At 37.8% G+C, this 26959-nt stretch overlaps 1 protein-coding gene across 3 annotated transcripts in view; it reads left to right on the top strand.

Moving 5' to 3' along the window:
• Positions 1–26959, top strand: part of zgc:174356 (uncharacterized protein LOC100137120 homolog) — a 264663-nt gene that overhangs the window by 110639 nt on the left and 127065 nt on the right. For all 3 annotated transcript variants that reach the window (XM_028797261.2, XM_028797260.2, XM_028797262.1), the window contains one exon: positions 19888–20026. In XM_028797261.2, coding sequence (XP_028653094.1) covers positions 19888–20026 — 139 coding nt within the window. The remainder of the gene's footprint in view (positions 1–19887; positions 20027–26959) is intronic.

Here is a 26959-nt window from a genome sequence, read left to right on the forward strand (position 1 = left end):
AGAGAAAACTCATGCAGATATAAACAGACCATACAGACTTCATGGAAACCAAAGGTGCTAAAGCAGCTGGTGAACTACTACAACAGTATTCAAAATAGCTTTTTACTTTTTTCATAAAAACAAATGATATAAAATGTAAAGCCATAAAGGCACATTAATACTGTGTATAGTAGGTGAACTCAATTTAAGGAGCTTAACAGATAAGTAAATAATCTGTTATCAAATATTTTATATGAAACATATACAGCATAAATAACAAGTTATCTCTGCTTGTCACCAAATGTGCAGGTCGATCTTCGAGTTCCACTTCAGCATAATAGAAGGAGGTGCATGCCCTATATGCATGCGTAATTAGCCACATGGAGAATGAAAACAAACCTTGAAATATCCTGATGCCACCCCTCCCAAACACAGGAGAATCTAAGAAATAATAACAAAAGAAATATTACTATTTACAAGATGTTTTTATCTTTTTAATAGCAGTAATAATACAAACCATCAGCACAGACAGTTTGCAGAGCCTTTAGCACGACTTCAAAAAATTGAACAAACCACTTTGAATTTTCTGCCTTTAACATTTTTAGGGCTGATTTTTTTTCCTTTTCTCCCACGGCTGAATATTTTTTCAAAAAACACATTTTTCTGAAAAGCACACAAAGCAATAGTTTCTCATATAAATAAACGTAAAACGTCTGTTACTGAGGTGGTGAGCAGTGAGCTGGGCTGTTTTCTGAAAAGCATACAAAGCAATAGCTTTGTCACGTAAATCAATATAAAACAACCTACTATTTTTTCTTATTGTTGACTATGATTTCAGCATTTCTGCTTTGTTTTGATATAATAATGTATATGTTTGCATGTCTCTGACAGTGTTCTTTCTTCTTTGATCTCATGGAGGTACAGTGGTGCAGTGGTTGGCACTGCTGCGACACAGCTCAGGTCACCTTTTTGGCCGCAATTAACCAGTCTACTATGGTTGGCAGATGTTTCCCTAGCCCTCAGGGACACTTTAAAGATGATTGCACCATTATAATCCAGTCAAATCTAATTCTGTTAGTCCATCCCCAATGACTTCAATGCATATTCGCGAACACTTTTGTAATGGACCACACCACCATTTTTTTGCTGTGCCAAATACTTCCCCTTTTAAATCGTTCATCTACCCTATTGGCCAGAGATACTGATCTGCTGGAGGTGTTAATTTACATAAACCTGCAACTCTCTTTTTCATGTGTGATCACTTCTGAGAATAGGCCACTCGCTATAACATTATGATCAACAAATATCAACATATAGAAAAAGTCGGTTGATATACTTTTTACTATAATGTCAATTGTTTTTGATATTTTGATATTTTGGGGTATTTTGCATTTTTGGGGGATTAACTCTAAATATTCATATATTGAAGTGTCCCATCTTAGCGGATACCGACAGCCCTAGATGTACCATCCCACCAAATTTGAGCTTTTTAACTAAACGGGAAATAATGATTTTGCTAATAAGTGAGTGAGTGAGTCAACTTTGCCTTTTTTATATTTGGAATTATTAAATGATGCAGTTTCAGATCAGAGCCGTGTGTCTTAAGAGGTCAATTTAAAAATTTTGTTCAACAGCAATTGGTGAGGTTGATGGAGTTTGTAGATTTAAAGAAAGCCACCTATTGGTGACTAAGAAGGATGTGTAGAAATAGACTGAAAAATTCCATATAGTTTACATGTTTAAACTGGAAAAAGGTACCTATTCATTGTGAATTTTCATTAAGTACAATAAATGTGTGACAACTTCTGATGTGTTTTTTGACTGTTGCAACAAAATGTAATAATTGGGAATAAAACCCCCTGATTTTGAATACACTTTAGTATATTAGTACTAGTGTAGTCTTTCATTTAATTGTTTATTATTATCTCTGAAATAATACTGATGTAAAATTAAAAATGTTATATTGTTCATCAAAACCTTACTGTACAAAGTGCATTAAGATTACAGTATGTCAAGAGAGTATGCAATCATCTTGATTGTGTTATTGAAATCATTTGAATATTTCCAGTCAATTAAACAAATGTTAGGTAAAAGTGTGGTACATGCTGCTGTGGCCCATATCAGATAGCAGCCACAATGTTTTATGTGCTTTCAACAAACACTTTGTCTCCTTGGCAGCAATTAGGGTCTCAGCAAGGTTGCTAGTTTTAAGCTGGATAATTCTGCGTCTGTAATATCCAAAGTCATCTCTTAGCCTTCTTCTAAATAGTGGTATTTTTTGTGATATACTTTTTGGTGGCTAGTGTAGTCCAAAAAACCAGCTTTAGTTGTGAGTGTCTTAGATGTGGCTAGGTGGGTTTTCAGTTTTTGGGACTCCTTGGTGAAATGTTTTTCTATATAACTATTGACTATGTCTTTGCCAAACCCTGTATGTGGTTTCCTCTTTATACGTTTTATTTATTGCTAATGTGGCCACTCTGCTAGGTTTGTCAGTCCAGCCTCAAAAGCAGCATACCTACTTTGTGTGTAGTAATGCATAGTTGATATGTTGCTTTTGTATTTCAGCATAGTTTTACATAGTTTGCAGCAAACTACTGTATATCACCCTCTTACTCAAAATACTTGCAAACTGAGCTATTTTAGCATGTTTGATTTTTTGCTTAAACTTTTATTTTACTTTCAAAATGTAAACTGAACTGACATGTATTTTAATAATGCTCTTGTGTCTATTTAAATGAGCAACAGGTTTCTAAATAAGTCTATATTATATGTTTAAAAGCGGCAAGGCAATTAATTCATTTATTAATACATATTTTAATTATTAATTTGTTTAAACTCTTAACGTAAAGTAATGAAATAATATTTAATTGTTAATAACCCTAGTATCTACAAAACACTGTGAACTGGATGAAACATGACAGCATTACTTTTAGTGTATAATAGCTGCAAATGATACAAAGGTTGACTACAGAGATCTGAGTTTGATAGTGGACAGGACACTGACTGTGAAGAGTCTGTTCATTCTGTTGTGTTCCTGTGTTTATTTTCAGGTACTTTGTGTTTCAGACAATTTCAAAAACATGTGATAGGTTGATTACCAACTCTAAATTGGGCAGGTTTCAGTGCAGATTTATACTGGGGGCTTCCTTGAGATGAATTGGTGTCCTCTCCAAGTTTGATTCTATCCTTGCCACAGTTTTTGCTAGGTAGGCTCTTTCTCCTCACAGTGCTACAATGGGTATGTCAGATTTGGAAGTTGAACACTGCATTATACATGTAAAGTATTACATAACACACATTTTTCAGTACTAAGGTTAGTACTTAATTATTACAATGAATAGATTATTATTAGTAACATATTACAGTTTAATGGTATCTTAGTTAAAGTTGTGATGCTTAATTTAAGAAGTTTGTGTATCTTCATATTTGAATATTAAATATTATGATGTACTGAATAAGGCAATATGAATGTTATTAAATATTATGATGTACTGTATAAGACAATATGAATGTCTGGTCTTTGATGGACTGCTGTCTCATGCAGGGTTGGCTCCTATTGCTACCAGAATGGATCTGACCCCCACAACTCTATACTGGATTAAGAATCATCAATAATGAAAGAATGGATACTATATAATGCTGTTTTATTTATTCTAACTCTTAACAGCCTTGTGTACTACTGTCAGAAGACAACTGATGTTACCTAGAATATAATACCAGCTAATTATAATTCTGAATCACTAAAATGTTTGCAAAGGTCAGAGTGCTACTTTTGACCTTTAAATGACTTATTATATCCTCTATAATTTATAAAGGACTACAAATGTCACATTAATCATGGTTTTCTGTATATCAAAACCTGACTGAATAAGTTCGATAAGTTTATATTTTATACACTTTGTCAGATTATCAATGGTCATGTAGGCCAAAGAAGCTTTTTAGGTGGCTTGGTGTTTTCCTTTACATTTTATTAAATTCAATTTATGTTTCAAATTAGCAACTTTCCTTAACTCTCATTCAGTGCATGTACAGTATATATTTTATTATTTTAAATTGCTGTGGCTAGACAATTATGTTATTTTTAAGTTAGTTAGTTAGTCCTCTGTCTCTTTACTTCTGTATTATAAATATAAAAATCAGTGATCATATACATTTTGATTTTGTCCACATTGATTATTAAATTTAATTTAAGAGATACCTTCATTAAAGCTAAATTATAAAATTCAATATTCAGTTTAGGGTATTAGAAAAAATGTACAAACAAGCAAGATTCCATGTTAATGTTTATACTCTTAATGGTGCTTTTCTAAGAGGGTGTAGCTGTCTATTTTATTAGTTTGAGATATTCATAGGGGTTTGAAGAGCTGAACACTGCTCTTATCCCATAATGTAAGTAAAAACATAACCACTCAGATTTAACTTAAGAAATATCAGAGATTCAGAGATGGTGAGACTAGTCCAGATTCTAGTGCACCAACATGGAGCAGGGAGCCATAGAAACAAATGCCTTTAATTATTTTTCATTTGTTATTATATTTATTAAACAGTATGTAAAATGAAAGTTTAATGAAGGAGGACAAATTTCCTAGTGTGTTGTCAGAGATCACCATGTTACATTCAAAATGGGTCCAGACATGAACATGAGGAAGAAGAAATCATCAATCTAAACACTTTTGTATAAAAAAACCCGGATAACTGAAAACTTAAATATCAGATTTGGCTAAAGGAACCAATGCACAAAAAGAAGTGCTCGACAAGTACATTGACATGCCTACAAATCAATTGTAGCTTACCTAACAAATCCTAACTGTCAGGGGGAAGGGGATCTACACACTAGTTGGCATTAGAGTGTTCAGGCATATTGTCATCAAAGTACAGTATGTATCATCTATCTTACTTATCCTCCCCTGATGCTGAACTGCTTCAGGACTTTCCAAAGCTGAGCTCAGCATATTGTCCTATTCTGCCAGTGTAATGGATTTGGAACACCTGAATACTGCGTTCGTGGAGTTATGTCCCTTAATTAAATTAGAGTTAGTTGCAAGTTAGGATTCAAGTTTTACTAAATAAAGAGTGACTGTGAGGTGTAGTAGACTGAAACAAATCCTCATGATGGGATAGCTCTGAACTCTGGAATAGTTCCTCCTTGAGGGTAGAGCTCTGGACTCCAAAATGCCTTTAAGCAAGAATGCTGGTAGCACAACTGTAATACCCTTTCCTTGGACCAAAAGCAGCAGCTTAGATGCCGAATTCCAAGAGACTGCCAGCATCTCCCATGATTGGATGACTGAACTTTTGGAAGGGAGTATTGGACTGCAAAATAAAGCTCAACCCAATTCTCAATTCATGCTCGACTCACTGTTGGATGTCAACTTTTGTCAAAATTCAGAGGTAGAGGACAGTAATCAGCCATAAATGGTGACAAAACTCGCTGCTATATTTTAGTTCAACTCTCTTTTGTTAGAAGGAAAGTTGGCTTTGTTGATTTGACCTCGATTACCTGTGTATGCATGAGTAGCAAAGAGCAAACAACCTCTAAAATGGCATCGACATCTGGCGAGAGACCAAAGGAAATTATCACCGAATCAGACTCTGACTTGTTGGACTCCAATTTTGATGCAAGTGATCTGAAGATGGAGATTAAAAACGAAAGTGAGGTACCGGCTTCAGTAGATCTGTCCCTAACTGATCATGGTGCTGAACGCGCCTGTGTAACTGATGCGCCCACAGCAATGTTTTCCAGGGAAGAACACCACTTACGATGACAAGAGGTACAAACCAGATTGTGTCACACTGCCACTCGAAGACAGGCCAGGCAGCCGGCCCTACACACATTCCTACTGGCCACCGAACTGTCCCTACACAGCCACCAGAGACACTGAACAGGCGTCGACAGTAGCAACAGCAACAGACGTTTTACATTGGTTTACATGTGAAACCTTTGCTTTGTGTGCTTTTCAGAAAACAAAGTTGCCTGCAAAAAATATTCAGCCCTCAAAGAGTTAAGCTAGGCTGGTGGAGACCTCATGGCCTTCTGGCTGGGTATGAATTACTGAGCAGCATGATAATAATCGTCCCCTAGGACCTCAAGCAACAAGACTAATTTATTTGAACCTTAGTGCTTATTGGAGCTAGAGACTTGACTTGGCAGCCTACGTGGCAGCCAGTAGCTCCATGTCAATAGTAGCAGAAACTGGTTATTTCTATTTAAGAGGAGGTTTTGTGTCATTCTCTTAAGTACCGTTACTAAATGTTAGTACAGAGTTCATGGCATATTGCAGATGGAAACTGACTTGACTTAAATGATCAAAAATGTCATGCAAATTGTGTTGAACCCAATGGACAAAATACTGTGTGAAAATCCTGTAGTCAATTTTAGTTTGCTATGAATCTCCTGGGCTTGATTTAATAAATGTGAAATTCTATTGCAGGGAAACCAACCTGTGTTTTTCTAAATATGCTGCCAGTTCCATCAGAACTTCTAAATAAGAATTGCTGCAATTTATTTAAATTATCTGAAATGGTTTTACACTTCTGCTTTCCATTTTTGATTGTTTGGGGAATTATGTTATGATTTGAGTTCTGTTACAGAAAGGGAGGCCACAAATTGAGCAAAAGTATTGGCTTAAAGGGCTTAATCAACCAAATTCCATAAAAAAGTCAAAGTGAAAAATACAATGAACAAAATAAGGCTGATGGGAGCATGCACAGCGGTAGTGGCAAATTCATTATATCCTACTGTTTGTGAAAGATGGATGCTTAGGTTCAAGAGAACTCTGTCAGTGAGATTGCTCCTAGTTCTGGATACCCATGTAGCTGAATAGATGACTATTCGACCCTGGCACCAAGAGCACACCCAGCCTTACGATGTGTGAGGTGAGGGGAGGACAGGCAAAAAAATAAGATGACCATCTTATTTTCTTATCTTTTTTACTTCACCCAAATAATCAAAGGTGGAAGGCACAGTGGAACTCATTCTATTTTGATTTACAGATGGGAGGGCCAGACCATAAAACCCTCCGTAATAACAAACTTCAACACATATTTAAAATATAAAGCTGAAAAATAAGCAGTGAACAGGAGCAAGACAAAAATGTTCACAATTAAAGCATGGAAGGAAAAGAATAAAAGGCAATACTGAATAAAAAAAAATCAAATCTTATTAAGGCCCAAAAATGTAACTGCAATAGATATGACAAAGTTAAAAATAACAGTCAAAAAGCCAGAGGAAATCTTAACACAATTTTCAATTGTATGAGAAGCCTAAGAGCTCACAAGCTGGGGAACAAAGCCAAGGAAGCACCAACCAAAACAAGCTAAAGATGAATACCTGAAAATGGAACTGAAACAATGCAGAAAGTATGTTCTTAGGGATTACTATAGCAAGCATGGGCTGAAGGTAATGCCATAACCATAAGATATGGTAAAGACAGGTTTTTAAATATCCCTCAGGATAATGTTGATTTAACTGTCACAACTCCTACAGAAAATGCACTACCTAGAGTCCTTACAACATAGCCACACAGGGTCATGGTACACCAAAGATAACAGAAAATAAGTAAGGTCAAAAAATGGAAAAAGTGGGGTTAGGGGGTAGGTTCGAAATCAAAACCTGACAGAACCACTCCTCCTGAGTGGTGTATTTTAGACACTTATATCAGTGGCAGACCGTGCATTTCACACCTAGGCCTTCAGCAGTGCTCTGTCTGAATCAACCCGCCCCTCAAAAACTAATTTATGGTTATAAAAACCATCTTAATATGCAGAAATATAGTATAAAGAGCCGTTGCATCGCAGATAGATAACTCCTGTAGCCACAATAAATGCCTTTATTGAATAGACAAACCAGGGGTGAACAAGATCCTTTCTACTGCAGCTATAGCCCGTGACACATATAAAAAACATCAATAATAACTCATAAACTTGCAATATTATTTAGGAAAATCGCAACATTTTACTCACCAAAAATTTGGATTATTTGTAAACAAAATCCATCCACCTCTCTTTCCTCAAAAACAGTTCAATTACTCTGTCGTACAGATTATTTGTGCGCTTCAGTTCCATCACGAAGTCCCTTTCTATCGCCATCGAAGCTAATGTTGAAAGTCGAACCTGCCCTGTCGTATTTCTGGCATAAGTTTTAATTCGCTTTAGGGCTGAAAATGTCCGCTCGACAGAAGCAGTGGACACGGGAATGGTCACCGCCAAACATACCAATGTGTACAGCTGCCCCATGATGTTCTCATTCAGATTTTTCTATTACACCATCCGCACCATCCTATCCAATCAACGGATCTGAATATGGTGACGTTGCCGTATGCCTGCTAGAGGGCCCTAGTGAAACCAACTCAAAATCTGATTGGTTGAAGCAACAGTTTAATTGACATTTATTTTGTGTTAGAGGGCCTGCAGAACGGATTGTGAAGGTCTCTGGACAGACTTCTTTGACTTTGACCCTGCCTGGCAACAGATGATGACTGAAATGTGATTGGTTAAATGCTTTAATACGAAAATACATGTCTGGAAGCAGGCGCAGCACAACCATCGGAAAAGCTATGAAAGGAAGCAGACAGACTATTTGGAATTATTTAATAAGTATTCATGGACAAAATATAATTAACATCAGTTTGTGATTCAGATATTTTTTTAGGCCAGCAGAGAAGGCCTTGCAGGCCCTGACGGCCCGCCACTGACTTATATGGAATATATAACAAAATACAAATAAAATCCTATAGGGCAGAACTTAAACTTAGTGTCTTCCTCTCCTGAGGATAATGCACAAAGCACATGTACACTTTTTCCTAGAGGAAGAGCAAGGAGTACTACAATGCCTCCTCCCAGAGTTCAGGCTGGAGAAGCATTGAGGCAAGAATAGAGACTGGAATGCCCCAACCTGGAGGTGAGGCACTGTATTGAGAAAGCCCACTACAAGCATGGCCCTGGACTCGGAATGTCCACCACAGGGACCTAGAGCAGGACCATTTGGCAATTGGACAGGGTTTGGACCTCTCAAATCTCACACTGGCCATAGACATTAACATGTAGCTTTTGTCAGATGTTTATGGCATGCCCATACAAACTTCTGGAATGCTCCGGCCGTGTTATCTTGTTGCTCTGAAACAGATCCTGCTGGGGGCTTCTTGTGGCTCTAGCACTCTCCTGGATGAAATCACTTCTACTGCTGATTGGCACGCAACTCTTGAACAAACTCCAAAATGGTCATCTGAAACATTTGGTTGGCTGGAATGCCATCTGACAGTGGTTCAGGAACATTCTCCATCAAGGATACATTGACCACTTAGACATCCCTATGGCAGGGACACCTGGTTCTTGGGATATCCCTTTTGAACTGGAGCTCTGGGAGCATTAACACATCAATTTCTGAGACTTTATGAACAATTGAAATGGAATTACTCAGATTGTCCTTTATTACTTGATTGTGTTAATCTTAAACTAAATATTCTGACATAAGAGGTAGTATGGATTCAGACATGAATGTTTTTGGGTAATGATCAGCTTAAGTGGAATTTTTTGGAATTCTATGATTCTCAGTAGTGTCAAATAATTAAGGATCTCCTGCATCTGAGTAATATCATTATAGAGCAGCATAACATCAGAAACTGAGTTTTTTCACCTTTACTAATGAGGGCTATACCTTCCGAATACCTTCGGAGCAGCTGTCTAAGTACTTGTCAATTAAAACTAAATCCAGCTCTTCCAATTGTTTACCCTTTCTAAAGCTGACACAGTTTTGTGAACTTATTAACTGTGGCATTTTGTTATGATTTACTCAAATGTGAAGACCAACACCATAAAGCCCTCTTTATATCTGATTTGGAATAAATGTTTAAATACTATTTACTGGGCAAAAAGCAGACAAAGTCTATTGAATAGTAAACAAAGAAAACAAGAAACAACTAAATCCAGGTGACAAAGAAAGCAGAGATCCAAAAAACAAAAAAGAAAAGAAAAACTAGAAAACTAAAAAATAATAAATTAAGAATCTCCTAAAGGTACATCATAAGTGCATTGTAAAGACAGAGATAAAAATCAAAAAGCTTGAAAAAATCCCTATGACAATATTCAATTATATCAAAATCCTAAGAGTTCTTAAACTGGAGCACAAAGTCAAAGGAGCAACAATAATAATAAAACAAGCCAAAGTCAAAAACCTTAAAAAGAAAAAAAAATACAAAAGGTAAATCTGCTGAAAACAACTGTAGCAAAGAGTGAATAAAGACAATGCCACAGCAAAAGTTATAGCAAAGTTTCTTAAATCTCCATCAGGTGATTATGCTACTTATCGCTATAGCACCTGAGAGGAAATGCACCGATTATAGGTATTTTATCTTAATGATTAAGTTAAGTAAAGCAGTAGGGAGAAGGGTTAAACAATAAGCATAAACCAAGCATTGCCAAAAAGTGAATAAATATGGGGTATGGGGCAGGGCCAAAATTAAATCCTGTCATAATTGTGTTTACCCTAAAGTATTGCAGCCTTTTTTATAAATATTAAATTAATATTACTTGTATAATAATGACTGTACAGTATGTCCACTGACCTTTAGGTAAAATTAATTAGGTTTGCTGATGACATCACAATTATTGGACTAATTATTAAGGGTAATGAAACAGCATACAGAAAGGAGGGGGCTCGACTTTTGTCTTGGTCTTCTACATATAACCAATTACTCAATACCACCATGACAATGGAAATGGTAACTGACTTTTGTAAGCAGCAATTACAATCCCTCCAACTAGATTAATGATTTTACAGTCATTTTTGGGCACAACTATCACAAGAATTATCAGCATTAACACCACTTTCATCAGTAAGAAGGCTCTTTTTACTATAACTAAAAAAAAAATCATATTTCTCAGCCCATCCTAGTACAGTTCTGCAAAGATATAATTGAAAGTGTGATCACATTTTCCATTGTTGTCTGGATTGGTTCTGCAACAGTCCATTACAAAAATAAATTATAGTGTATTATTAGGTCTGCAAAGAAAATAATTGTCTGTGTTCTTCCATCTGTTGTAGACTTGTGTGGATCTAGTGTCATAAACCATGCCAAAAGAATCATCTCACCCAGCTCATCACTTGTTCCATAAAGTTACCTCGGTAAATTCTCTGTGTCAATTAAAACTAAAACTAATGAACACATAAACATGTGTTTCCCACAGCCATAACCCTCACAAACTAGTAATTTAGCCTGTCTCCTTCACTTATTTGTGTTTTTTCATATACTGGGTGAGTGGGAGGTGTGTGTGTGTGTTTGTACAGTGTATCTAAATGTGTGCACATGTGCATAAACGATGTACACACTGTGACGGATGGCCGGGGCCCATGCCTGGCCGGGATGCCCCTTCACCACATCTTCCAGGGGGACAAGGGTGAGAAGCCCAGTATCTGCCCCTGGACGTTAGATGGCAGCCTCCCTGGGTTGCAGCGGTGCCTCAGACTCCCCCAGGGCTTCATGGGGATTGGAGTTCTGTGCAGCTCTGTGGGGTTCCGCTGGCGCCACCAGGGGGTACTGCAACAGGAGCGGCTGGGCCCTTTTGGGCCCTGGTTTCACCTTACCCGGAAGTGCAGCCGGATGTCGATAATCAACCACCTGGAGCACTTCCGGGTACCCAATAAAAGGGGCCAGAGTCGGGTGGAAGGAGGGCAAAGCTGTGGAGGAGTGGTGGTGAAAGAGAGAGGAGTGTGGTGACTCAGTGCTTAGTGCTTGAGACTGTGCTGTGGCTGGAGGGATTACGGGAAGACATGCCCTCCAGCTGAAGAACCAATAAAAGTCTTTTTATTTTATACGTGCCTTTTATGTCAAGTCTGTGCCAGGTCAGGCGCAATATAGCGCCTTTCTTACAACACACATGCTTTCTTTTGCACATCTACTATTCTGCAACTGTTTGTAGTTGTTTGATATATGTTATTTATGTTATTTGTATGTGATATGTTAATGTTATAAGCAGCTCCAAAGCTAACAAATTAAATTCCTGTACATGGTCAAGGTTTTCGCATTGCCTACATGTTTTTGTAGTTTGTTCCAGTTTCCCACAACTGTTTGCATAAAGAAGTGTTTCCTGGCTTCAGTCCTAAATGCACTTCCACTTAGTTTCCTCTGGTGTCCTTGAGTACGTGATTCATCCTTAAGATGAAAGAATTCTGCTGAATCAACTTTATCAATGACTTTGAAGATTTTGACGACCTGGATTAGGTCCCCACACAGTCTCCTCTGCTCAGAACTAAACAGGTTTAATTCTCTGAGTCTGTCAGATAGGGCATGTCCTTAAGACCTGGGATGAACCTCGTTACTCTTCTCTGCACAGCTCCAAGTTTTTTTATATCTATTTTATAACATAGTGACTAGAACTGCATGCATTTCTTCAGATGCAATCCCACTAGTCCTTTGAAAACTTAATAGTGAGGCAGAGAAAGGCGGTAGGACTGTTCCTGTTTTTTTTCTTTTTGGAGGCTGTTAAATTTACTGTTAACTCCACTCCTCATCTGCCTTTTGTCATTACCCTGACATTTCACCATTTGTTGCGTCAGTAATTAGGAGTCATAAAATGCCCTGATTGGGATTATGGAAACAGTGATGGGTCACAATGTCACTTTTAGTAATTGTTTTAGTAATTGTAACTTATTCATCTTGGGCACGAAACATTACTAAGGGTAAATGTTTCAAAAATGGAGCTATGGGGGGAATAAGGTAAAAATAGTTTATCTATGCCCTCCTAAAACTTCACATATGATAAACAGGTAACCTGGGGTTAACCTGGCCCTTTAATTAGTTGTTTTAAGACCTCAGAATCTTGATCCCAGAAGTGATACAGGAACCATCACTGGAAGGTGTTCCCATTCATGGTTCAAATGGCCCCTTAGATCATCAGCTAGGTGAGATTGGCATTAGGTTTAGAGTAGAGGCAAGGGCTCAATTGGCAGGAAGGGGGAGGAAGGGGTGGATGAGAAGAGACCAGAGGTTCAGGAAAGATCAGAGAGTTGAAAAAGAACATTATTTGTGTTGTTTGGTACAAGTACTTTAGGAATGTGACATTTGAGACTGAAGATAACCTGTATATGTTGGGCCAGAGGAACAGAAGATTGTGTTTTCATCCCTTCTTCTGACATTCATAACACCGTAGATCCAATGGTAAACATTTTTTTCTATGCTTTTTAAAGCATGGGGGGATCTTACTACAGCTTTATAAGGCTGCATTTGTAACTTCACTTCCTTGGACTCACTACCTCCCACTTGACTGCCATTGGTTATTAATCTAATGGAGACTGGAGCCTCTTGGTGGGAATCAATTTTTAGGTTGGTTCCCCACTTTACACTGGGCTATATGGGCAGTCTGTGATCCCTTATGGGTAAAAGAGGAGCTCTTCTTCATCTGTATTGCCTTGGCACAAACCTGAGGCTGTATTATGTCTTTTTTTAGGATGTTACAACTACTTGGTTGCCTTCACGTACCTTTGCACTGAACTTTAATATTTAATTTATCCACCTTGACTAATACAGTCTGAAAGGAAAAAAAGGTCAGATAATAAAACTTTGTGATCAATTAAATGTAAAAAAAAATACTTTCTGATTGTGAAACTGCTTGAAATGAAAACCTGCAGCCATGGGGGAACAAAGACTAAACTTTAGGACCACTGGTGCAGTATACTGTTTGACATAAGAGAATGGGATATGCAGATGCTACACTGTCTGCTGACTCTCTGGCACTCCTTCCCAGCAGCAGAACAGTGCCATATTTCTAAGTTGTCATGTTGCAGTAAACCCACAAGCCAACAAAAAGCAATAATGGTATTTTTACATACCCAAGGCTGTCCTCTTTCAAGTAAATCATAAGTTTCCATGTTGTCTGCTTTCTTTCATTAGTAAAGTATGCAATCTGCACATGTATATACCAAGGCGAAATGTATCACAGCTGAGTGAATCTGCTTTTATCAAAGATCCCACCAATGTCAAGCCATATACAGTGAAAGACTCATTACCATTGAACAGCCGAGTTTCAAGCCTTTCCAGTGATGTATAGTTGTCTATAAGTAGTCATTTGTACTACATGTGAATGCATAAAAAGCAGGACATAAATTATGTATGCAACAGCTAATCTTTACACATCTCTATGCACAAGCATATGTGAGAATGTATGCGGATTATTTGTTTCATGATGTCAAAAGATTTAATGTTTGTTCTAGGGAAAATGTGTTCTTCTTCTTGAAAAAAAGATAACATATGGTTGGGGGAGTACTGGAAAAAGTTATAGGATGCTAGTCTGCTGCTGTTCTCCCTATTTTAGTTTTCTGAGCAATGCTCTTCCAGTTTCAGCGTCCATGCTGTACTCGCTTCACGTGAGGAACCACTACCTTTTGATTGAATATTATGTGCCATGCGAATTTTAACGAGGGACCGCTGTAAATGCATTTGTACTGCGATCAACCAACGCTGTGTCATGCTGCTGCTTGCAGTTTCACCTCGGGATCCTGACATCCTTGCAACCTTGACTGAATGTCACTGAAACATAGAGCATGAATTTTCACAGAGGATGTGTCATTGATCAAATGCTATTGAATCATATCACATTGCTACTTACAGTTTCATGTGGAGAACCCCCCTTCCTCTTCCCACTTCGATTGAATGTCACTCTTCTACTTGCATGGCAAAATGTGTTTAGGTTGATTGGACACTGAGTAAATAGTTTAGGTAAATGTGTGCCCTGTCCAGAGCTGTTTCCTGCAATGTGCCCAGGGCTGCTTGGAAAGGCATTGCCCCAGCACTGGAAGAAGCTGATATGAAAATGTATCTATGTACTTAGATTATTGCAGATTTGCAATTCAAGATTTAACCAACAACAAAATTAAAAAAAAAAAAACAAATACATAAATAAAAATCTAAACTTCTGTGGGTCATATAACTGGGAGGTTTCTGTTTGTCTAGTAGTAAGCAGAAAATGTTTGAGGGACTTGACATGAAAAATAATTTTGAAAGTAAAGGGTTGGATGAATACATAATTAAATGTACATATCATGTTTCCCCGAAAGTAAGACCTACCCCGAAAGTAAAACCTAGCAGTAATTTCTAATGTAACGCTAATATATAAGCTCTCCCCCGAAAATAAGACCTACTGCTAATCCGCCGTTTTTGCATCTGTCCTGAGAGCTGCCGTATTTAGCCTAGAAGCTGCCCTGGTTACAAGGTAAGTTGCTTTTACAAATAGTTAAAAGAGTAAACGTCTTTTGTCCAGCATAACATCGAATAAATATGGTGCACTCAAGTCGTTATAAGAAAGTGGCTAGATTTAATGTTTCCATGTGTTTTGCGAGGTGCCCAAAGAGGTCTGGTAGTCTGGGATTCTGCTAGCACTCACCACACTAAAGACATGAAGAACTTCCTTACAGACAGAAGAATAGATCAGATAATGATTCCTGCAGGAATGACAGCCTATCTCCAGACACATGACATTGCAATAAACAAGCCATTCAAGGACCATTTGAGAATAGAAGTCAATGAGAACATTGAAAACAGAATGGATAGAAATCAGCGGGGGAACTTTGTGAAGCCTAAGCTGCAAGAGGTGGTGACTTGGGTGAAGAATTCATGGGATAAAATCACTGAAAGCTGTGTTGCCAATGCACTACGAGCAGGTTACCTGGACAAGAAGTGTTCATTTAAGGAGAGCAGTACTGCTGCACATGAGAGATTGGGGCCATTGATTCTAAAGGAATTAGAGTCAAAAGAAATCCAGGAAGGAATTGCAGGTTCAGATATGGAGAGTTATGATGATATTCTAGAAGAAGATGACATGATTGTATTTGAATAAATGTAGAAGCAGTTAACATACGGTAGTTTGTATAACATGAATACATGTTGATTGTTAAACCAGAGTTAACATAGGAGGGAGTGCCCAAGGGAGTCCGTGATACCCGTAGCGCTGCACTGGCCAGGGCTTTTGGGGTGCACGTTTTTCCTGCTGCGGTAGGTGAGTGTTGAACAGCTTTCAACCTCGTTTTTTGCTTCTTCTCGTTCTTTGTGTTTGGCGTGCGGCTGTGGGCTTTTGTTTCCTGCTGGGGAGGGGTGCTGCATTTCACCTTTTTTTAGGCGAGAAAAATCTTTTCTCGTTTGGGAAGAGGTGAAGTGCGGTGTTTTTCCACAGCGGGAGGCGGAGGTTCGCGGCCGCAGGCATCGAGAACGGCAGTAGACGGGGTTGAAACTTGGGGCACTACCTCAGAGTAAGTTGTTCTGTGCTTGCCTGCCTTGGCGGGGGATGTGTGTGCTTCGGGGGCTCCGTCCAGTGCGGCGCTATTGCGGATTCTTTTGTGTACCCCCTCGTATAGTAGTTTGTAGAACATGAATACCGTACATGTTGATTTGATTGTTGAACAGGTGTTAACGTACCAGTAGTTTGTACCGTATAATTGTTGAACAGGAATAAATGTACTTTACTTTTTTGAACTTCAATAAAAATAAGACCTACCCAAAAATAAGCCCTAGTACATTTTTTGGACCTAAAATTAATATAAGACACTGTCTTATTTTTGGGGAAACACGGTAGTTATAGATTGTGAAATGGTTAAACACAAGAGACTGAAGTATGTTGCATAGAAAGAAACAAACAGCAAATGCAGTGACGTCTTTTTCAGATGTGTCTGTTGTCGACTCACTCCAAGATAGAGAAGGAGCCGGTTTTCAGGATTGGAGAGAGGAAAAGGTGGATTCAGGAGGCCAGAGGGAGGAAGAGAAAAGGCATTAAGTGACAGCACCAACTCATGGCTCAGAGTGGAATTTCCTCCTCTACAAAATAAAATATAACTGCAACTGCAATATTTGTTTAGAGAGATTGTTAAGGTGCAAGAGACTACATATTTCCAAAAGGGGAACACCTTATGCGAAATAGTATAACTTTGTAATACTATGAGATATGCAATCTTAACTTCATACAGCAATAGCTGACAGACTGGGACAGAAAAGAAATTGATTACAGATTTGTGCATCATAAAATGTCTTTTGGAGAGAAAATCCTAAACTGCCTATTTTTTCTTGTTTTATTTAGTTCATATTGGTGTTAAGTAAAGGTTTTTATTCATATAAAGGGTTTCTTTTAATTTTTTTAACTTATGCTTATTATGCTCACTACTCTTCAGTCATTTGGCGTTTCCTTTATTTCCTAAGCAGAATAATAGTTCATTTCTGGGTATGTAATTTAGGTGCACTAATGCCCTAATTCACTAAGGAGTGAAGCATAATTAAATTTTTGCTCACTGCATGGCTAGGTAATCTTTGCTTCACATGTTTGAAAGTTGGTGTCTTTGCCAAATAAAACATTAAACAGTTTAGATCACTGATTACATTAAACTAGAGTAAAATAAACCAAAGGGAAGTCATATGGACCTGAATTCTATTCTTCATGGTCTGACTGAAGATTTTAAACCAACTGCTCAAAGCAACAATATACTATTGGGACATTGTTTAGGTCCCTTAGTAACAGAGCACAGTTATCTATAGCAGAACAATTTAAGACATTATTGAATGCATGAATATTTATAAATCTTGGACATCCTATGGTATTTGGGTAAATTAGTATATAACTGTTAGTCAAGAGTACTTTTTCATTATATCAGTCTGTCCTGAGCAAATAATTCTGCTAATCTCGCTTAATTCCAGAGTATCTTTGCACTGAAGAAGTCTACACTTTAGTGTAAAGTAAAATTTTGTTAATGTAAAATATTTTTCTCTTTTAACCCCAAAAGCATCCCCATAAGCATTGAAGGTAGAGCAGTCTGTTACTAAAAATGCTTGGCTGTGTGACAGGTCCATGTAATGGATGACAGAAGAAGATTCTACAGAGTAGCAGTTAATTTGAATAGAGACAGAAAAAGAAGATGGATAGTAAAAAATGATTAGCCAAGGTCAAAACTTTTAATACAACTTTTAGTTAAGACAGCCTAGCATGTGAAACAAAAATTATAAGCAAATTATAAGCATGTCTTGTTGTGAGATGTCAGAAACCAAAAACAGTTAATAGAGCCAAAGCTAGAACATTAGATAGTAGACTTGACCATTGAATAAATAGATAGATAGATAGATAGATAGATAGATAGATAGATAGATAGATAGATAGATAGATAGATAGATAGATAGATAGATAGATAGATAGATAGATAGATAGATAGATAGATAGATAGATAGATAGATAGATAGATACTTTATTAATCCCAATGGGAAATTCACATTCTCCAGCAGCAGCATAATGATACAATAAATAATATTAAATTAAAGAATGATAATAATGCAGGTGAAAAACAGACAATAACTTTGTATAATGTTAAATGTTAACGTTTACCCCCCCGGGTGGAATTGAAGAGTCGCATAGTTTGGGGGAGGAACGATCTCCTCAATCTGTCAGTGGAGCAGGACAGTGACAGCAGTCTGTCGCTGAAGCTGCTCTTCTGTCTGGAGATGATACTATTTAGTGGATGCAGTGGATTCTCCATAATTGATAGGAGCCTGCTGAGCGCCCTTCGCTCTGCCACAGATGTTAAACTGTCTAGCTCCATGCCTACAATAGAGCCTGCCTTCCTCACCAGTTTGTCCAGGCGTGAGGCGTCTTTCCTCTTAATGCTGCCGAATGTTCTGTGATGCTAGCTTATGAGCTATCACACTAATGATGTCACTCGGTGTGACTTATGGGAGATCCATGAATGTGTCCCTAACAATGGATGCTCAAGATAGAAGCAGCCATAATGAAAACAAAAAAAAATTAAAAAGAAATGGCAGATCATGACATTGGGCAAGTCACAACACGTCTCTCTCCTTTGCTAACTTGCTGTGCCTCACAACATGTGAGCTGATAGTACAACCTACAGAGAGAGGAGCCCATTGAGAGCTGTCCCAGTAGTCCAAATAGCTAGTCTATCCCAATTCAATCTACTTACAAGTATCAGTGGGCAAGTACAAATCTTTTGGTATGTGAAAAAATATATTTAATAATTCAGTCATTAAAGTCAATGCCTCTGTCTATCTGAAGTGAAGCTTTTTAGGTTAAACGTTTCCTCTAGCTGTCCTTCTATGTCAGCGTGATGCCACCAAGTCTTCTTCAATCAATGCTAAAGGCCTGCTTCGAAGTTGGTGTTTATGTTGCTCCCCTCTACATGTTATGCCTTCTGCTTATAAAGGCCAACGTCTGGTTGAAAATATCACAAACATGACAACACTTACCATAAGGAATGAAATAATATTACAGTTGAAATTTATGAGCTACAGTAAAAGAAAGATAGGAAATATTTCAAGCAAGTAGAACCAGCAAGCTTGCTTAGTGCTTCAGAAGATGGCCATCAACCCTGCTTGTAATAAGCAAAAGTATTATAACTTTTACAACAACTTAAGGTTAAATTTGCTGCTATAAACTGGCCAATTAGTAAATGTGGAGGTGACAGTGATTAATGTCCGTGGTAGCCAGTAGGATGGCACATACTTGATGATTAGGCCACTGCACAACAATCCAGTTACAAGCTCACCTCACTCTATTCAGCAGTTTTCATATTCAAATAATGTGGGTGGCACAGTGGTGTAGTGTTTAGTGCTCTTACCTCCTAGCTCCAGAAGACCATCTGTGTGGACTTTGCACATACTCCCCTTTTCTTAATTTTTACATGGAGTCCAGATTTCTTTCACAGCCTATAGATGTTAGGCTTTGTGTGTGTGAGTGTGGATGATTACTTCTGTTGTGGCCATCATAGTGACTAAATTTTTTTCTTTGCATATTGCTATTTCTATAAAGAAGTTATTTTGTTTTAATTCAAATGACAAGCTGATATTCATTACTTATAAATGAAATATAATTTATATTTCATACTAGTTGATATATCATTTAAAATTTAATTAAAAATATTTTTTCTTGCAGGGCTTCTGTTTGTTTGGACTCTTCCCAATCCTTCTTCACTTTGTTGGAGAGATGACACTTGCCAAAGTGGGTACCATCATGAGAGCGGCATCTTTAATTCTAATGGCCTTTTCCAGTAACACTTGGATGGTATTTCTAGGTAACATCAGAATAAATTAAAATAAAATATATTTATTTTTTATATATATATCTTCTTCAAGATCTTTCTGAAATGCATCTTTAGTAAAAATAAATAAGTAAATAAAAATACTAGCTTTAACAGCTATAAGGGGTGCAGGGCTTGCTCCTCAAAAGGAAAAGGATAATTGTGCAAGAAAAATTCACACAGGTGACCAGAGGGTTCCTGCAAGTGCTAAAGTACTAGTTTGGATAAATGGGGACCCAGGAACTCCAAAGTGAAAGAGATCATGTAATGTTAAAAGAAATCGCGTTAACTGACTGGTGATAGCAGCATTGGTTTTCTATAGAAAGTCACGAAGTGACCCTCAGGCAAGGGCTTAGTTGGCAGGTAGTGTAACAAAAGTGAATGGTGATTGGGAGCAGAGTAAGCAAGTAATTTTGGTTTTGAGAAGCCAGGCAGAGTGAAACATCTAAGATTTGTTTTTTGCTTTTTAAAAAAAATATGCAATAGCTTCTGTTAATAATCACATCATTGTCTGTTTCTGTGCTTTGCCTTTATAAAACATCATTTTTGATGCAGTGTATCAATACTTTTTGGCAATCTTTGTTCTAGGTAAGGGTGGTACACAGTGGAATTAAAAGAATTACCTGTAGATATTTTAAAATGTTCTAGTTCTTAATAGAAATAACTCAAAGTGAGATTATTTTTGTGTCCACAAAATCATTAATAAAAATGACACAGCAATATCTTAAATCTAATTCCAAGAATGCAAATTGGTTTGGAATTAATTTTCCCAAAGCCAGAAGAATTGAAAAGTCTAATAGTGAAGAAACAATTGGATTTAGAAGAGACAGAAAGATTTTTCAATAGTAATGTAAAAGAGTGCACTGCATATTAAAGCCTGCATTCATCTGTTTTAGTGACACTGCTTCTTAATATTATGTCAGTACCGTTCAAATCATGATGACTAACGGTTATTTTATAATTCTTCTAATTTCACAGCTAGCATACTGACATTTTAATTAAACAATTATACTATGTATAATATTTTAACACTTTTCAATAACTAGAATGAAGTGAATTCTATCCTTATATACTTTTACCTCAAAAAGAGCCAGTTACTGTTTAATTTAATCTCTGTTTTGCTTAAAATAATAAGTTTTCTATAATAATAAAATAAAGACAATTTGTATTAATATCAAGCAATATGTTGCAGCAGAACTGAGAATGTTTGTGAAATTATTGATTCCTTTGGCAAGCCTTGGTGCAGTATAAAATCACAGGGAGCTGGATACTATTCACGTAGTGTCAAACACATGGTAGGAACCATGTCTGGATGGAATGCAAATCCATAATTAGTGATACTTTGACATAAACCCACTCTCCCCAGGTTGGCAGTTAGCCTAACCTTCACAAACACTAAGTTCTGATCAGAGTAAAATTTGAAACTAGTGCCCGTATTTATCAAGCATCTCAAAGTAGGAAAACGGTAAATGGCACAAAAATCTGTGCACAATTTTGGTCCTACTCTTAGAATTAGGAGTAATAGCACTTTTTCAGTCTTCCTAATTTAGGAAACTACTCCTAACAAGGATTTAGAAGAGCTTGTCAGCTGCCCTAACTCGATAACAGCTGCCAGGAGATAGCAGTCAGGCACATTTCGGGAAAGGCAGAATGTTTTGGAAATGATCAACAACAATATAAAAAAGATATTGAACCTGTAAAAAGATAGTTATTTGACAAAGATAGCAAATCTTGTACATCTTGTGATCGCTCTGTCTATGTGAAGAAGGCATGTGCTGTAAGCTAAAATGAAAATGTTGGTAATGTTGCATTTTTTGGCCATGGGGAATATTCAGCTTTTTAATAGGATTGATTTGGGTATGTAACAACCAACCTTTTCTCAAATTTTGCTCCAAACTTTGATTGCCCTTAGAAGACATGAGGTAATATACAGATTTATACATTTTCCCACCACTCCATATGAGGTAATGTTAAAGCCAGATGCTTTAACATTATATTAAGTTATATTCAGGCGTATCACTGATTTTCCTAGAGATTTTGGTGTGATTGGCACATAAAGATTATTGCTACAAGTATGGTTGGACACGCATATATGAAATGCAAGCAATATCACAGTATCAACACATCGGTGGTCATGGATGCAAACTGTATTGTAGTAGCCAGCATATTAAGAAGATAAGTGAGGCAGGATGGGTGATTGACAGTGAAATGTTACACAGGTACACTGAGCTTTGCATTCGACAAAGCCTAAGAATATTTATGTACATAATTAAATTTTTGCTCACTTCATGGCTAGGTAATCTGTGCTTCACATGTTTGAAAGTTGGTGCCTTTGCCAAATAAAACATTAAACAGTTTAGATCACTGATTACATTAAACTAGAGTAAAATAAACCAAAGGGAAGTCATATGGACCTGAATTCTATTCTTCATGGTCTGACTGAAAAAAGACCTGTACCGATTGGCTAGACAGAGGGACCGAGCTGGGAAAGATGTGCACCTGGTTAGGGTGATAAAGGATGAAGATGGAAATGTACTCACAAGCGAGGAGGGTGTGTTGAGCAGATGGAAAGAGTACTTTGAGAGGCTCATGAATGAAGAGAACGAGAGAGACAAGGTTGGATGATGTGGAGATAGTGATTCAGGAAGTGCAATGAATTAGCAAGGAGGAAGTAAGGACAGCTATGAAGAGAATAAAGAATGGAAAGGCTGTTGGTCCAAATGACATACCAGTGGAAGCATGGAGGTGATTAGGAGAGATGGCAGTGGAATTTTTAACCAGATTGTTTAATGGAATCTTGGAAAGTGAGAGGATGCCCGAGGAGTGCAGAAGAAGTGTACTGGTGCCGATATTTAAGAATAAGGGGGATGTGCAGAACTGTAGTAACTACAGGGGGATAAAATTGATGAGCCACAGCATGAAGTTATGGGAAAGAGTAGTGGAAGCTAGGTTAAGAAGTGAGATGATGATTAGTGAGCAGCAGTACGGTTTCATGCCAAGAAAGAGCACCACAAATGCAATGTTTACTCTGAGGATGTTGATGGAGAAGTATAGAGAAGGCCAGAAGGAGTTGCATTGTGTCTTTGTGGACCTGGAGAAAGCATATGACAGGGTGCCTCGAGAGGAGCTGTGGTATTGTATGAGGAAGTCGGGAGTGGCAAAGAAGTACATAAGAGTTGTACAGGATATGTACAAGAGAAGTGTGACAGTAATGAGATCTGCGGTAGGAGTGACGGATGCATTCAGCGTGGTGGTGGGATTATATCAGGGATTGGCTCTGAGCCCTTTCTAATTTACAGTGGTGATGGACAGGTTGACAGACGAGATTAGACAGGAGTCCCTATGGACTATGATGTTTACTGATGACATTGTGATCTGTAGTGATAGTAAGGAGCAGGTTGAGGAGACCCTGGAGAGGTGGAGATATTATCTGGAGAGGAGAGGAATGAAGGTCTATAGAAACAAGACAGAATACATGTGAGTGAAAGGAAAGCTCTACAGGACTGTAGTGAGACCAGCTATGTTATATGGGTTGGAGACGGTGACACTAACCAGAAAGCAGGAGACAGAGCTGGAGGTAGCAGAGTGAAAGATGCTAAGATTTACACTGGGTGTGTGAGGATGGACAGGATTAGAAATGAGTACATTAGAGGGTCAGCTCAGGTTGGACGGTTGGGAGACAAAGTCAGAGAGGCGAGATTGCACCTGTTTGGACATGTGCTGAGGAGAGATGCTGAGTATATTGGGAGAAGGATGTTAAGGATAGAGCTGCCAGGAAAAAGGAAAAGAGGAAGGCCTAAGAGGAGGTTTATGGATGTGGTGAGAGAGGACATGCAATTGGTGGGTATAACAGAGAAAGATGCAGAGGACAGAAAGATATAGAAAAAGATGATCCACTGTGGCAACCCCTAACGGGAGCAGCCAAAATAAGAACTTCTTTCTGGGAATAGTTCCAGGGTACTTCCTAACTACTTGTCATTTCCTACTCTAGGGTAGGATAACTTCTTATCCAAATCAGACTTTTAGAGCACTTCCTAAGGGTAATCCTGAGATGCTTGATAAATGCAGGCAAAGGACTCTAGACCTGTAAAGCAGCATCACAAACCACTATGCTAACTTCACACTCTCATGGTATTGCACAATTTGTATTCACACTCTTAGTGGTATGTGTTATGAGATTGTCTTCAAGTTTGAAATCTGCTAGCACTACTAGATGGGATCCCACATGAATCTCACCTAAATTCTAAATCAAAATATTACAGAAGAGGACAATATAATTCTTGATTTTTTTCTTCTGTAATAAAAAAAAAACTATACTGCAAATATGCTTCTAAAATAGTTGGTACAGTGGGTAGCACAGACACATATTGGACATTGCAACGTTTTGTTTGAATCCCACACATGATTGTTACCCATATGGAGTCTGCACATTTTCCTGATGTCTGGTTTTCCTACTTCATTTTTCCTCCCACATCAACCAAAATGAACAGGTTAGATTTGTCCATATTACATTGGCCCTTTGTTCATGTGTATGTGTGCACGTGTGACCCCTGTGATTGACTATATATATTTGGCAAAATCACAGCTTGTTCAACCATTGCACAATTAATTACAATCCACTATAAGATGTTTGCATAAGCAGTGTTGTAACTAAACCACTTGTGTCTAAATAAAACCAGAATATTTGGGTGTATATGAAATACATTAAATTTTATAGTCTTCATAAGAAGCCCTATTTCCTCCTTCACTGCCAACTTTAAACTTTTTGAGAATTACATTTCTGGCTGTTTATGATCTGATTTTTTTCAATATGATTCTAATTAGACTCATAGCCTATAATAGGATATTTTTTACAGTTTGTGCTTCTTTGCCAGTTTTGTAGCAAGCTTGCTTCTCAATGGTATGTTTGCACCCAGTACATTGTACACAGAAATACTTTGAATAGTTAGAGTGCTTAGTGCAGGGGTCTCCAACACGTCACTCGCGAGCTACCAGTAGCTCGCAACCCCTTTCCAAGTAGCTCGCCAATGGGTTAACGAATCCTACATAAATTTGAAAACTTCCATCCATCCATTATCCAACCTGCTATATCACAGGGGTCTGCTGGAGCCAATCCCAGCCAACATAGGGCGTTAGGCAGGAAAGCCCACCGCAGGGCGCACACACACATACACCAAGCACACACTAGGGTCAATTTAGAATCGCCAGTCCACCTAACCTGCATGTCTTTGGACTGTGGGAGGAAACCCACACAGACACGGGGAGAACATACGAATTCCACACAGGGAGGACCTGGGAAGCGAACCCGGGTCTCTTAACTGCGAGGCAGCAGCGCTACCCACTGTGCCACCATGCCGCCAATTGAAAACTTGATTAGTCTGGCCGATCTTTCGAAAAAATAATTTCATGATCCTTTTACTACAAAATCACAATTCACAATCTGAATTGCAATCTATCTTTTCAATGTGGCATACACTTAAGAAACTATCTGGACTCAAACTCATCAAGACCTAAGTAACACTTTATTTTAAATATCAAACAAAGCTGAATTCAATTGTTCTCTCGTTCACTTGCTAAGCAGAGTTAAGGAACATGTCCCGAAGCTGGCGAGTGAGTGACGAAGGCCCCTCCACTCGGCCCATTGTGTGGATCTCAGATTCGCGCAAATAAATCGGTACCGCAGGTGAACTATGATACACAGCGAAATGAGAGAAGTTGCAAAATCAACCGGAATATTCAAGCAAATTATAGAAAAAAACCCGATCTAAATTTGTTAAGTAGTTTTCTCGTTCTCTAGCTAAGTGGAGTTAAGGCAAACGCCCCGAAGCTGGCGAGTGAATAAGGAAGGCCCCTCCCCTTGGCTTGCTGCGGGTTTCTTGGATTCGCACAAATAAATTGGTACTGCAAGCGAACTCTAATTCTTAGTGCGATGAGAGAAGTTGCAAAATCAACCAGAATGTTCAAGCAACTTATAGAAAAAAACCCAATCTAAATCCGTTAAGTAGTTCTCTCATGAAAACCGGACAGACATACAGACAGACAGACATTGGATTTTATATATTATATATTAGTAAACCTTCAAAATAATGTGCAGTTAAAGTCTCAACAGCATTCTCAGCATGTCTGAAGCTTAGTAGAGCCAGATAACTATAAGAATCTTCACCAAGCAGCTCTGAAAATGTCTGCTTTGTTTGGGTTTACATACCTCTGTGAGTCTGCTTTTTCAGACATGAATGTCATGAAATCAAACTTCAGAACAAGACTGACAGATGAACATTTAAATGACCCCATAAGAGTGAACTTAAGTGGCTACACTCCACCATATACCTCTCTTGTTAACTCCATGCAATGCCAGTAATTTAACTAAAAAAACATATCACACATGCAACTGGACAGTGACATGTAGCAAAATGTCAAATGAATAAGTCATATCTGTGCATTTGTAATTACATTGTTTTGTTTTGATTGTATTCATGTTTTAATTCAATAATGTGGGATACACTAGAAAATGCATACAGATATACAAAATGCACTTGCAGGTGAACTAAATACTTTTTTGTGATGTTTTAATGCAAAATTAATTTAATGCAACCAACATTTTGTAAATGTTCAGGCAAAACAAGCTTATTCAGTTTCATTGGGTTGAAATAAGCTATGAGAATAAACGTTAGAAAACATGAGCAGCTCTCTGCCATTTTCATTTTGTAAAAGTAGCTCTCAGGGGAAAAAAAGGTTGGAGACCCCTGGCTTAGTGTTTACATATTGTCTCAACTCAGCTAGCACAGCATTGTAAAAATGTCTTTTTCTTGCCTTGGTGAAATTTATAGATACTAGAGAAATAATAGTCCATGGTATACAAACAAATTTAAAGCCCTATTTGAGATATGTCTGAGTTTGAATAGAGCTGTAACACGTGTTAAAAGTGAT

This window comes from Erpetoichthys calabaricus, chromosome 3 (genome assembly GCF_900747795.2).
Source record: "Erpetoichthys calabaricus chromosome 3, fErpCal1.3, whole genome shotgun sequence".
Lineage (NCBI taxonomy): Eukaryota > Metazoa > Chordata > Cladistia > Polypteriformes > Polypteridae > Erpetoichthys > Erpetoichthys calabaricus.